At 40.3% G+C, this 14,339-nt stretch overlaps 1 protein-coding gene across 2 annotated transcripts in view; it reads right to left on the bottom strand.

Annotated features, from left to right (window-relative positions):
• LOC117348369 (aromatase-like) overlaps window positions 1-14,339 on the bottom strand; it is a 103,829-nt gene that overhangs the window by 39,664 nt on the left and 49,826 nt on the right. The window contains exons 2-3 of one of the 2 annotated variants that reach the window (XM_033920421.1): window positions 8,144-8,318; window positions 3,987-4,137 (exon numbers count right to left, since the gene is read on the bottom strand). In XM_033920421.1, the coding sequence (XP_033776312.1) occupies window positions 3,987-4,137; window positions 8,144-8,318 (326 nt within the window). The remainder of the gene's footprint in view (window positions 1-3,986; window positions 4,138-8,143; window positions 8,319-14,339) is intronic. The other variant, XM_033920422.1, reaches the window with a different exon arrangement.

Genomic DNA, 14,339 nt, shown 5'->3' with positions numbered 1-14,339 from the left:
TCAGGAGGCACACTGGTGTGCCGCGGCAGGGTTTGCAATACACTGCTATAAACCATGGTGCCTAACTTCAATCATGTGTATCTGAAAAAGGGGTGTGGCCAGAGGTATGTGAAGGGCATTCCAAAAACTTGTTTGCAGATTTAAGGAATTTGCCCATAATGTGCCTAATTTGGGTGCTGGCATTTATACCTGCTTTGACCCTCTCTGACATTTCTTGACATTAAGTACTCACCTGGTCATTTTTTTAATTGCCACATGCTAATGGCAACATTAGAATTTGATCTTTTTTTTTTAAGCTCAATTATCTCTGGGATACTCGTGTTTCTATAAACCTATCAATACAATACGCCCATAAATTTATTAGCAAGTCAGTCCAAAACTTAAGCCACACTCCTAAAATCACTTCTTTAATTAAATATGGATAAATACATAATTAATCTTCCAATAGCAATGAAATAATTATGACCGATGAGGAGGCTTGCTACATTTACTCAAACTACACATGAAATAGATAGTTTGAGTGTAGCCGCTGAGGTCACTATAAACTGAGTTATTGAAATGTTCTATGATTATGAGTACATCCAAGACAAATGAAGTTGTGCTGAAATGCTATTGGAAGATTAATTATTTATTTATCCATACTTAATTAAAGAAGGGATTTTAGGAATGTGGCTTAAGTTTTGGAATGACTTGCTGATATTGCTTCACTCTTAAATTGATATTTATTATTGGCCTTTAAGTGTGTGATATTTAAATATAAATTTATTAGAACATACTTAATTCCCATCCCGTACTACTTTCACTGTTATTTTGAACCTCAGCAACACCACTCAAAGCTCATGAATATCATTGCTTTAAGCTTTATGTGCCTAATCACCATTGGTTCATTTCTTAGATTAGTATCTAAATACTTCTTAATTTAATAAAAAAGATACTATAACAAAGAATTCATACCTGTTAAAAAGGAGAAATTCTATATATATGAAAATGATATTAAGGGCTCCTTCTACAAAGCTGTGATAATGGTTTTAGCGCACACTGAATTGCCATGCATACTAGACGCTAATGCCAGCATTGAGCTGGTGTTGGTTCTAGCCGCGTAGCGTGGGTTTACCACGCACTAAAATGCTGTGTGCGCTAAAAATGCTATCGCAGCTTTGTAAAAGGAGCCCTAAATTAAGAAGTATTTATATACTAATCTAAGAAATGAACCAATGACAATGATGGTATGTGGCTGGAAGTGAATTAAATCTCCTTCTTAATCAGCTTCTGCTTTAAGCGCTGGAGTGGTTACATTGTTGCACTCCTTAATACTTACTCCATCACACTAAGGGCATGTCTTACTATTAACTTCTAATTTCTTTTTTCACTCTGATTATATGAGTGAAGTGTGTTACAGTTGGGCCTCTTGTCTTGACCTATTGACTACAGTTGCTCTTGTTTAGTGTCTTTTGAAGTATCTTTGGCAGCATATGAGATATCTTTGATTATCTAATAAATTTATGGGCGTGTAAATGGGCGTGATAAGAAATGGGCATGTAATATGAAAAAAACAAAAATGCTGCCAGTATAAACAATATCAAATATACCAAGACCTGGCAAAGTCAATGATGGCCTGAGAAGAACAATCCAAAATAAGATCACGCTACAATAGAGCAACATATAATACATAATTATTTAAGAGAATTCAGTAATGGGAGACTGCTTTTCATCAAGCAGATTCTCTCTTAATGATTTCTCAAATCAAGTGCTCATAATCTAAGCACACAATGAGTCTGCTCCATCCATCATGTTGCTCTGTTTATCTTGTGTAATTTAGACTCGGTAGACGCCATTAAGCCGGGTGGAGAAAAGTTGTGAAGCCATTTCTGTCTGGAAGAAGGACTGAAATGGGGTGCTCTGTTGGGCATTTCATAACTCACAGCATTAAAGCTAATTTTTCATTTTTGTTATTTGGCACTGATTTATTTGCCCCCATTTTTTTTTTCCAATAAAGTTTATTGGTATTTCAAAAAGCAATGATGAACAAGAAAACAAAGGGAAACATAAAAAACATACAGAGGCATATTGCATTTACAGCAGTGTACAGTGGAACAAAATAAATCCATATCAGACACGATCAGTGTGTAAATATGTAGATAGAGGAAACTGCAATAGTGGTTATTAGTGCAGGGAGCCACGCTGAATGCTCCGCAGTGCTCCCGATGCTCAGCAGTGCGGAGTAATCAGCGTGGTTCCCTGCGCTAATAACTCTACTGCTTACTTTTCAAAGTAACCCATGGTATGGCCCCCAATTACCTGAACAACCGTCTTTGCCGCTACCGACTACCCAGATCAAGAAGAACTCAGAATCTTTTCACCTTCCCCCCTCATAATGGTACCCGACGTAAGAAACTTTATGACAGCCTTCTAGCAACTCAGGCAGCGAAAATTGACCCACCATCACCAAACTGATGATCAAAACAACAGACATCAAAGTGTTTCGGAAAGAAATCAAAACATTTCTTTTCAAAAAACACGTCCTTACTTAATATTCCCCTCCCCAATCACACATGCACTCTCCCCAGCAAATAACACACTAGTCATCCCCTTGAACCTCATTTACCAAAAATATCCAAACTCCTAAATAAGCATCTCCCTTAGGTATCCATTTAACCTTCTCCTAAATAAGCATCTCCCTTAGGTATCTACTCAACTGATTCCTTCAAAGTTAGGTATATTCAGTTGCCTATATTGTTTTCCCCACTGAACCTTGTAACTACTTGAACCCTGTCAAGCTATTCTTTCGATAAATCCAGATATCTTATATTGTATTTCTATACCACAACATGTAATTTACTTAAATCATTGTAATGTAATTCTCTCGGTAATGTCCTGATCTCTTTTAACTGTAATCCGCTTAGAACCGCAAGGCACAGGCGGAATAGAAATCACAAATGTAATGTAAATGTAATAACCGCTATCGCAGTTTAGTAAAAGGGGGTGGGTGAGTTTTTTTAATTTTGGACTTATTTTGATCTACGAGTTTTTTCACGATCATGGACTGTTTTTTGAATGTGATGTATGAGTAGACCAAACCTAAGATAATATACATAAGTATTATGATTTTTTGATTTTTGAAAAGTTTGAAATGCACAAGAAAAACTGAGCAACATATACAGTATATAAAAACATTTGTTGGAGAAAACATGACGTATGGAGCAGACTGATTGTGTGCTTACATTATGGGCATTTGATTTGAGATACTGTTAAGAGAGAATCTGTTTATTGAAAGAAACTCCCATTACTGAATTCTCTTAAATAATTATATATCATATGTTGCTCTACTTTAGTGTGATCTTATTTTGGATTGTTCTTCTCAAACAATCATTGACTTTCTTGCCAGTTCATGATATAGTTTAACATTAGGGCATAGCCATTAATACGAAAAAGTAGAAAATAGACCATTTTATGGATGTGGTAAAAATGGTCTTAGTGTGCAGGAAAACCCCCGCATAAGGGCTGGCGTAATATGGGTGAGCGGCGCCCAGGGCAGTGTGCCCCTTCCCCACCCTCTTCCCCCCCCCCCCCCGCCGCTCCGTGCCCCTTCCCTTTCTAACTTCTCCACTGTGAGCAGCATGTCTATGTTGGTGTTGGCTCACTCTTTGACGTCACTTCCTAGGCACGGGTCCCGGAAGTGATGTCAGAGAAAACTCTGATGCTGACGTGGGCAGTAACCTCACACTGGAGAGTAAAAAAAAGGTATGGGGGAAGGAAAGGGGCGTGCATGTGCGGCAAGGAGAGGAGCAGGGGGGGCGGAGAGGAGGAGGGGTGCCAAGTCCTTAGGAAGACTGCACCCGGGGTGGACCACTTCCCCCACATACCCCTTAATACGCCACTGCATGAGGGCATGCTAAATCAAATTTTAGTGTATGTTAGTAAAAGGACCCCTGAGCGACTAGGCTTTTAGTTTTCAAACAGCATAAAAAATTTTTTAAAAGATGTACTTGCTAATGAGAATTGTTTCCTCTCCTTTGATCCAGACTCTCACAATATCTCCATATATACTGTTGTAGTAATTTGTGGCTTTGCCTATGCCTGAGCAGAGAAACCTGCCATATGAAAGAAGGGGGCCGATCCCAAGGCAATAACCAGGTCCTATGAAAGTAAAAAAAAAGTTTTAAGAATAATTTGCATCTTTCCCATACTAGGTTCAATCTATTTCATTCCCTATAAATGCAGCAAAAAGCTGAGACGCCCTTCTACAAAGCTGCAGCAAAAATGGGCCTTAGTGTACCCTTACATGGGTATTTCCTATGTGCTATGGCCATTTTTTGCTGCAGGGATAACATGGCTGAAATTCAGTTTTCCATTAATGGCCACCTGCTAATTATCCCATTAACGCATGGTCATTAGCACTTGAGCTCCTACTGCCACCTATGTTGTAGGTGGTAGTCACTCATGTGCTAAATCTGTGCTAAGTGGTTAGCATGCAGCAATGCCAAAGCACTAACCAATTTGCATAGAAGAGTCCATATACCGCAGGAAGCATCAGTACACCCCACAGGACGTCATTTAAAGCTGCAGTAAGCGTGCACTAGTGGTTATTGCAGCTTTGCAAAAGGGCCTCTGAATAATTTACTCTTTAAAGGGCTTGTCCATCATATTTTCTCACAAAATTTATTTCATCTACATTTAAAATCTACAATAACATGTAATACAAAGTGCAAAGTGCTACTAATAACAAAATCATAGGCTGGGAAAAGCTACAGGTACTATCTAAAGCTCTAAAGTAGAGTTCATCAATCAATCTTCAAGGTTCTTAATGATAAGTTTTGAAACCAATGAAGTTTACTTAACTTGAGGATGAGTCAATTAAAGTCCCAATATCTCCTTGAATAGTAATCTGTAGGCTTGACCAGGCCAGTTGTTCCTTATATTAATGATCCAATTAGAAATGCTTAATCAGTTCTGAGGTTCTCTCTTCTTAATCCTTAAAGTTTTCCAGTTTTAATTACTTATATTGTTCAATCAGCATAAGCCTCCAACTCAAGCTGAGTTTCAGTTGAGTCCATCATCAGGGAAGTTGAAGATATAAGTACTGAAAATATTTATGATACAGATCTTCGGCTGAGAGTTCCTGCTGGATATTGGGACTTTAATTGACTCATCATCAAGTTAAGTAAACTTCATTGGGCCTGAATGGCTTCAAAACTTAACATCATTAAGAACCTTGAAGATTGATTGATGAACTCTACTTTAGAGCTTTAGATAGTACCTGTGTGGACATTGGCATGCATTGACTGACCAGTGCAGGATTAGCACAGGAGCCCTTAACATCTACTAAACAGGTGACATTGAGGGCTCATGAGCTAATGACCATATGCTAATTTTGCAATTAGAGCATGGCCTTTAAAAGGAAAATGGCAATGTCAGCCATTGATGTCTATTTTATATAAGACAGGGCAATTAAGATAAGTCTGTGCTTGCATGTATGTATTTTTGGAATGTTTTTACTATGTATGTGTTTTTGGAGCCCGCAGGATCTAAGTAAAAACCATAAACCATAAACCATTTTGGAGCCAGACTAAAAAGTGGCCTCAGCACTTGGGAAACCCACACCCTAAAAACAGCACTGGCCAATTTTTAGCATGCATTAGTAAAAGGACCCCTTAGTTTTTATTTTCAGGTCGCATGGCAATAAGTTACCTTTATCTCTACTGCAGCTTAGTAAAAGTGGTGGTGGTGGGGATTAGAGAATTCAGTTTCAATTAAGCAATATGTTCTGTTGCTTTAATGAATTTAAGAGGTATTTGATATAACCAAGGACCCCTTTTGCAAAGCCATGCTAGTGATTCCTCCACCGCAAATGCAATGCAGCCCATCAGTTCCTACGGGCTGCGTCACATTTGCCACCCTGGAACTCGCTATCACAGCTTTGTAAAAGAGCCCCTAAATGAATGATTCAGGGGGTAGAAAATGTAGCATTTACATGAATTCAAATCTCATTGCCAAGATTTCAAATAACATTCATTTAGGTTCTCTGTATTAATAAATATTTTGCCTGCATTCTGAACCAAAATAGAAAAGGTTCTCTTCAGAATATTTTCTCTGAAAATATTACAAACTGCAAAAGCAAACAGGCTTAGTTTTGTGAACAATAAGGTAGATGTTTTCTGGCTGCTCTCATAAGAAAGGCAACTTTTAAGGATCAGGCAAAATTAGGACAATGAAGAGTAAGGCCCCCTTTTATGAAGCCAAGTTAGGCTTTTTTTTTATCGACGATTGCAGCAGTATTAGCTTCAACGCTTTTACTGCCACAGCTGGTGATAAAAAAGCTTAGCGTGGCTTCATAAAAGGGGGAATAAAATTGTTGTAATATTGTATCTTATGGAAGAATCTTAAATTTGCAGGAGTTTTTTGAAACTTGAAAATGTCATTAAAAAATATGATGCAACCTAGAACTTTTTTTTTTTTTTTTTTGCAAAATCCCATACAGGGTGTTTGCATGTAGAGCCAAAATCTCTCTGCTTCAGTTGTATAAAATATTTTGGGCTCCTTTTATCAAACCATGGCAGAACTTTTTACTGCGGTCTGGCAAGGTAAATGTTGCGATGCTCACAGGAACTGAATGAGGTCTAACGATTTACCTTGCCAGCCCATGGTAAAAAGCTCTACTGCAGTTTGATAGAAAGAGCCCTTTACTTGTACAATGTTTTTCAGGGAAATATCTCCTGTTTGAAAGCTGTAGGATGTTACCCTCCTCTTTTACAAAACTGTAAGTTGGTTTTTAGCGCTGGCCACGGCGGTAACAGTTCCGATGCTCATAGGAATTCTGTGAACATCAGAGCGGTTACCACCATGGCTGGTGCTAAAAAATGTACTACAGTTTTGTAAAAGGTTAATGTTTTGAGAAATAGATGTTAGAAAACTGGCTGCAGGTTTTAACATTCTCTAGCACCATTTGAAACCTTTTATTTATATAATATGTATATAGAAATCATAAAAGTATAAAATTGAAAAGCAACGAGGACATAACAGATTCATAGATTTACAAGAAAAGATAAAGCAAAATAACAAAAGCCTATACAATATTTCTTAAAGTCCACGCTAAGCACTAATTATACCCGATCCTTTAAACTGACCTTTAAATAGTTTAGCAGCTGGCCATATCAATTTTCTCTGATTGCACTCTTTTCAAAATCCTGGATAGAGAAGTTGCATTAAACTCTAACCTGGTTAACCCAATTTAAGGGTTGTTTTGTTGTTTTTTTTTTTACATACATAAAAAATCCCAAGTGCCTCTGATGTTTGTCTGAATCAGAAGATGTTGCTCATAATGCTGAGTTGGAAATGTTTTGCAATCCTCAAAGTCCATAGGAGGATGCTGAGCTGCCTGCAGGAATAAATTCTTAGGAGGGGGTGCTGAAAAGTTCTCAGCCCAACCAAGAAGAGGATGATGTGGACATGGTTCAATCAATGATCTGAAACAATGTCAAAACAGAGAATTTCATTTCTGCAAATTGGCACTGGCAAAATAACACTCAGAATTTAGGAAGTTGGTTGACTGGGCTGAGAACTTTTCAGCACGTCTTTGTATATAATAAAAGTGAGCCAAGTATAAGACAATCAAGCCATTGTGAAATCACTGAGGAGATTGGCTCTTATAGGTGGAATGAGGCATTATGACATCACAGTCTCAGCTTTGGTTACCAGAAACTGAAAGTTTTCAAACTACAAGGGGGTGCTGAAAAGTTCTCAGTCCAACCAAGAAAAGAATGACGTAGATATAGTTCAATTAATGATCTGAAATGATGTAAAAAAATATAGAATTTTGTTTCTGCAAATTGGCACTGAACAAAATAAGATAGCACTCTTTTCAGCTACAGTGGCTAAATAATGCTCAGAATTTAGAAAGTTGGTTGGTCACCCCCTCGTACAGCAGTCAGTAGTATTTTGGATCCAACAGCCATAGATGTTTGGTTGTGCTAGCAGGTTGGATTCTCTTTGAACACTGGGGTTTGCAAAATTAAAGTTCCACAAAAGATCAATCCAAAATTATACAGATATATACTTGCAGAAGCACACTTTTTTCAGTTTTTAGAAAATAATTTGGATTAAATGCCTTGCTTGAGTTTTTAGGACAAATAAGTCAGAGGGTTACCTGGTATGGATGATGATGACGCTGACGCTGGGTCCACATAATTCCAAACAATAAGTAGGATGCAGGCAAAGAGCAATATTGGAACTGTTGCTGCCGGTATCACTTCTGGAACCATGTTTGTGATGTTGTAATGCATCAGGTTCAATTGTTCCAAAATCATTTTGTCAAGTCTCTTCTTTACCGCCGTGCAACAAATTATTAAAACAGGCAAAATAAAATTTAAAACCTCACCCGTTCATTAATCTTTAATATCTGTGGTTCATGTCTTAAGCCACTGTGTAAATTATTCCAGCATTACTGTTTTAAAAAATGCATTATCAAGAATCTAGATGATAAGGCATGCCCAGATAACACAAAAGTCAAAACAGAAATATACTACTCTTTCGCCCAGATACAATGCGTGCTTCTAGCCTTGATACTGAACCTCAGGTTTCTTTAGATTCTGAGAGAGTAGGCTTTTTATCTGCCATATTGCCCTTGACCAGCTTGAGATGACGTCAACTCCAGATGGTGTGCCAAATTTCTAACCATAATAAAGACTATTAAACTGTACATGTGCAGCTGCTTAGGTGAAGGAGTGAGTAGGAGGCAGACACACATGGATTCCATTTTTACTTGGCCTTGCAAGAGCAAGTGGCATGGTTCTGAAATGCAATCTCTCAAACCCAACAGTGTCATATGAAATACAGTATTTTAGAATGTGCAAGTGGGCATAATGAGTGCTAGAAGTCAATGTTAACTTTAAAAAATATGATTTTCTATAGATGCATAATTAAAACATTTTCAAATTTTTTAATTTTTCAGCGTGGACCTCAGAGGTGGTGAGTCCTTTCACATGAAGAAACTGTTCCTCATAGCTCAACTTACTCGCCATATGTCCTAGTGTTTGTTGTGATAATAAACAGGCAGTCCTCGCGTTATAGACACCCGACTTAAGTAAAACTCATACTTAAGAACACGGTTGTGGCTTAATTTGATTTCACTAAGCAGTATTTCCATTGGAATAGACTGCTATACTTCTCCTGTAGCAGATTCAGGAATGATACATGGCCACATTAAGAACAGTGGGTGGTTGTGCTTGCTGTACCTTAGAGGGAACACTGGTAGGGACAGTTGGCCCTTTTGTCAACTGAGAGCAGAGGTAAGTAGCAAGTATCTTAAAATCTGAAAAGATCCTAGAAGGAGCATAGACGGAAGAGACTGCAGTGATGATCCACATCGGGACAAATGATGTCAGCAGGAGAGACTACAGAAGAAATGCACTGATCGAACAGTTCAAGATTCTGGGAAGGAAGTTGAAGATGAGGACTCGGAAGATAGCGTTCTCAGAGATCCTACCAGTGCCAAGGGCAGATTTGAAGAGGCAGATGGAACTACAATCAATAAACGCATGGATGAGGAGATGATGTGAGGAAGAGGGGTTCCACTTCATGAGGAACTGGACAACGTTTTGGGGCAAGAGCAAGCTTTGCAGGAGAGATGGACTGCACCTGAGCGCAGCGGGAACTAGACTTCTAGCAAACAACGTCAGGAGAGGAATAGAGCAGGCTTTAAACTAAGAAGAAGGGGAAAGCCAACAGTCGACCAAGTGTCGATGATTCGGAAAAAGGTATCCCGAGAAGACACTGAGAGGGAAAAATGCTGGGAAGACACAACGGGCAAAAAACAAGAGTTGACAGATCAAGAAGAGGATGATACGAAGATCGGAGTGCAGGAAAAGAAAATAAAGATCGTAGTACAGGAAAAGAAAATGCAGACAAAAAAATACCAGGACTTAAATTGCATGTATACTAATGCAAGGAGCCTAAGGAATAAAATGGGAGAATTAGAAGTCATGGCCAAAAAAGAGAACCTAGACATCATTGGGGTTTCTGAAACATGGTGGAATGAAGAAAACAAATGGGACAAAACACTGCCGGGGTACAAGCTCTATCGCAAAGACAGGTCAGGCCAGAAAGGAGGAGGAATAGCCCTTTACATAAAAGAAAACATACACTCGACCAGAGTGGACACAGCAGTGACAGCCAACAAATTGGAATCGCTATGGGTTAAAATACTGGGAAGGAAAGGGCCCAAGATAAAGATGGGCCTGTACTATCGTTCACCTGCATGGTTTGCATTTCATTATTATGTAGCCCATGGCGACTTACAACAATATATTACAGTAAAATAACATGGCTTGTTTTTTTGCCATTTAACACATTAAGAGGCAAATATAGTACACAAAATTGTGTGCAAAAACCAAGTGAACCTGTGCACAAAACCTCACACACATTCTTTATTGGGGCCTCAATATTTTGAGAGATTGTTGTTGATGATTGCCCTTGCTAATAAAACAGGACCAGTTATACAGCAAATGGTTCTCAAATGCAGCATACAGAGTTCAGCCTTTACTAAATGGTTCATGCTGCGATACCAGCCCATGACTCCCCCATGACTCCCATGATCCCAGGTTCTTATAAGGTGGTTTGACCTCTAGTGATAGCACCCCATGACTAGGGATCGCTGGCATCAATCTGAATCCGGTTCCACCAGTGGCAGGAGCAGCCGGAGATTGCTCCTGTCTCAGATCCCTTAGTTCACTAGAGACTGACTGAGGTAGGCTCAATGGAACCTACAGAGGGTGGCAATCTTGGGGGAGGCTCCAGATCTAGAGGGAGGTTGAAATACAGGTTTGATATGTATCAATAGAAGGGAAGGGGGATTTGGGCATATATTTGGAGAGAGACTCCTGGTTCATTCTTCTGTTTATGCAGTTCTAGCCTCTTTAAGAAAGGATTCCTGGAAGCATTGGGGTGGGTGTTAATGGTCCCATGCTCTTGGGGAGCTAAATAATGTAGTTTGCAAAACTGATTGCAAGTTGCAGTATTCATTTGCCCAGGAATTCATCAACCTTTGTAGTGAGTTACCACAAGTTAGTGATTCCTCAAAAAACTTATACTGTAACTATGGCAAATTGTAACATGTTACCTGTATGTTGACCTGTAACCCATCCTGGCCTCTTTGGGGAGGACGAGATAGAAAACAAATTAAATAAATAAACTTAGCTAAAGTAAAATGCCATATTTACTACAGCTTAGTAAATTCCCCTCTTAATGTAGTTCCAGTCCAAACCAGCCTTCTTCAGTAAGTACTCTGTGGGTAATGCAATTTTCCTACAGTGGAAGTTTCCAAGTTTTAATTAAAATTTGATAAAACGCTTATATAAAAATTTTCAAAATGATGTACATCAATAAAAATACACATAGGAACATATATTAGACAGACTTTGAACATCACAAACTGGAAGGAAGGGTAAAAAGGAAGAACTACAATTTTTATAAGAAAAGAACAAGCAGTGGGAAAAACATTAGGGTGGGGTCCCCACTCCCTCCTGCAGCCAACGTCAACCAACCCACCTGATATGCACACCCCTGGCAGTGGGAGAGATATCCACTCCTTCCTGCTGCCGCCATCAAGCAACCCATCAACACATACCACCTCGACAGTGGGAGGGATGCCAACTTCCACCCACTGCCACTATCAAGCAACCCGCTTGATACGCATACCCCTGGCAGTGGGAGGGATACCTAATCCCTTCTGCTACTGCTGTCAAGCAACCCACCCGACACAAACCCCTTTGGCAGCAGAAGGGAAACCCACTCTCTCCTGCCGCTGCCGTAAAGTAACCCACCCGACACACACACCCTGGCAGTGGTAGGGATGCCCACTCCTTCCACTGCTGCTGTCAAGCAACCCCCCTCCTGACACACATGCACCCCCCAAGGCAGCAGGAGGGATGCCCATTCCCTCCCACCATCGCTGTCATGCCCCAATGACCTTCCCGTACCTCCAGCAACCCTCTTCCCCTCCACCTTTGTTCATGAAGGCCAGCCAGAGGGATGCCTACTCCTTCCTGCTAGCAGGTCTACCTCTTCAAAATGGCAGGCCTTCCCCTCTCTGGTGCATCCTGCCCAGGCGCTTAAGGAGGGATTTTAGGTGTTTTAGATGTCTGGACCAATCAGAGCCTTAGGCCCCTTCCCATAGAAGGGGCCTTAAGCAACCCAGGCCAATGAGGATGACCAGGGAGGGGACGGCCCACCATTTTGAAGAGACGGGCTTTCGGGCCGGTGGGAGTGGCCATTCCTCCTGCTGCCACGGAAGGTTACTTGATGGTGGTGATGGGAGGGAGTGGGCAACACTCTTTCTGCCGAAGGTGTTGCTTGATGGTGGCGGAGGGAGGGAATGGACATCCCTCCTGCTGTGGATGACGGGGAGGGGGCAAAATTTTTTGGCAGGTTTGAGCTTTCAAGCCTTACTTTCCTGTCAATGCCTGAGCCAATCAGCACTCATGCACTGACCAGAGAGAAAGGCTATGACAGCTCAGACCTTTTGGAAAATTTTGCCCACAAATGTAGGCAGCGAGGTTAAGGAATCACCCAGCAATAAAAGAGAATTCCCTGAAGTGCTCATTTAAATATTAATGACCTTGCAGGGCAGAGTCGGAGTCTGCCAGGAAGCTCGGAAAAGACCACGGTGATCCCTTTTGAGAATTGGCTGGTAAAATACTTCCATGCTAAACCGGCTGGAACCGGTTTAGCAACTATCGTTAAAGGCAGGGTGTAGGTTTTGAGAATTCACCCCTGACTCCATTAGTTTTGGAGCTGTTTGCAAGCAGAAACCCTGCTGTTGACTTTACTGGTAAAAAGCAGCTAATATCCAAACTGGCTCTAAGCTCTACAGTTAACAGATAGGATGTTATTAAATAACATGAAATGCATTTTATAATCTGCACAATTTAGTATAATTAATCTGAATTACCTGAAATTAGTTTGTTCCATCTATTTAATGCTTTCAAGAGCCATAATCTGCAAATTAAGCCTTTTCTCACCCAGAGTAGTCTGATGTCTATCAATACCAAATGTTTTTATGCAAAAATGATTTTGAGCTAGCTAATTAAATTAAAAGCTTAGGTGTCTCGTAAATCATTGTGCAAGATATGAGTGTGTTTAAAGTGATACTTTTGCTCCATTTTAGAAATGGGTTTTGAATTTTTTTCATCAAAATTTTTGGCAGCAAGGCACAGGCAGAACTATTTTCAAAAGCCCATTTATACATAGAAATAATTATTGGCCCTGGAAAAAGTTGTGGGTTTTGTGTTTTCTAATTTCTGCTCTTGTTTATTTGTATAAGTGCACTCTTCTTGTTCAACAATACAAATACTTATGACAGATATTTTGATGAAGATGCTAGTGGGTGGGGGGTTAAACCAGGGGAGTCAATGTTGTGCATACTTTGGAATTTTCAAAATTCCATGTGTTTGATGTCAGAACATTTTGAAAATTGCTATGTGCAAGATCGTAACAAAAACAAAACAGGTTGCAGTGGGCTCGCACAAGAGTGACAGGGGGAAAAAAAACAACCCAAGAGGAAAATAACATTTGCTTTCATTTTGTGTCATTTCCTATCTAATTGACACCAAACTAGAGAATCCCTGTCCCTGCGGGATCTCGATATCCCCGTCCCATCCCCATAAGTTCCACCCTGTGCCTGTCCCATTCCTGCAATTCCTACCTTAACTGCACAAGCCTCAAACACTTATGATTTTCAAGTGGGGACAAAGCTCACGGGAATGGGACAGAGATAGAGAGATTCCACAGGTACAGGGAAAATTTGACTCTATACCAGAGCAAGAAAATGCCAGTTTGTTTCCTTCAGCTTAGCTACAATAACAGAAACAAAATAAACCAGAAATAAATAAAATATGAAGCAGAAAATAAAACACACTTTTTAATACTGTATGCAGTGATGTAGTAAGGGGGGGGGGCAGGGGGTGGTCCATCCCAGGCACCCCTCCTCTCTGCCCCTTTCCCGTACCTTTAGTTGTTCACCATTGCAGCCACGTCGTCTCTCCCACTGACGTCACTTCAAGGGTTCCGCATATAGGAAGTGACATCGGAGGGAGAGCCAACGGGGTCATGAGGAGTACGTTGAAGTTCTTATTGTTCACGGCAGTGAACTAGAGGTACGGGGGAAGGGAAGGAGAGTGCATGCGGCAGGAGGGATCGGGAAAGGAGTGGGGGTAGAGATGAGGGCGTGGGAAGGGCACCATCGCCGCCGCAGCAGCCTCTCACCACCACTGACTGTATGTACACCTCTTCTGGTGATCTTAGCCTATAAAGGAGCAGGAGTGTGCATTCAATTTTTCCTGCATTGA

Source organism: Geotrypetes seraphini, chromosome 14 (assembly GCF_902459505.1).
Source record: "Geotrypetes seraphini chromosome 14, aGeoSer1.1, whole genome shotgun sequence".
Taxonomy (NCBI): domain Eukaryota; kingdom Metazoa; phylum Chordata; class Amphibia; order Gymnophiona; family Dermophiidae; genus Geotrypetes; species Geotrypetes seraphini.
This window is presented reverse-complemented; position numbering and strand designations above follow the sequence as displayed.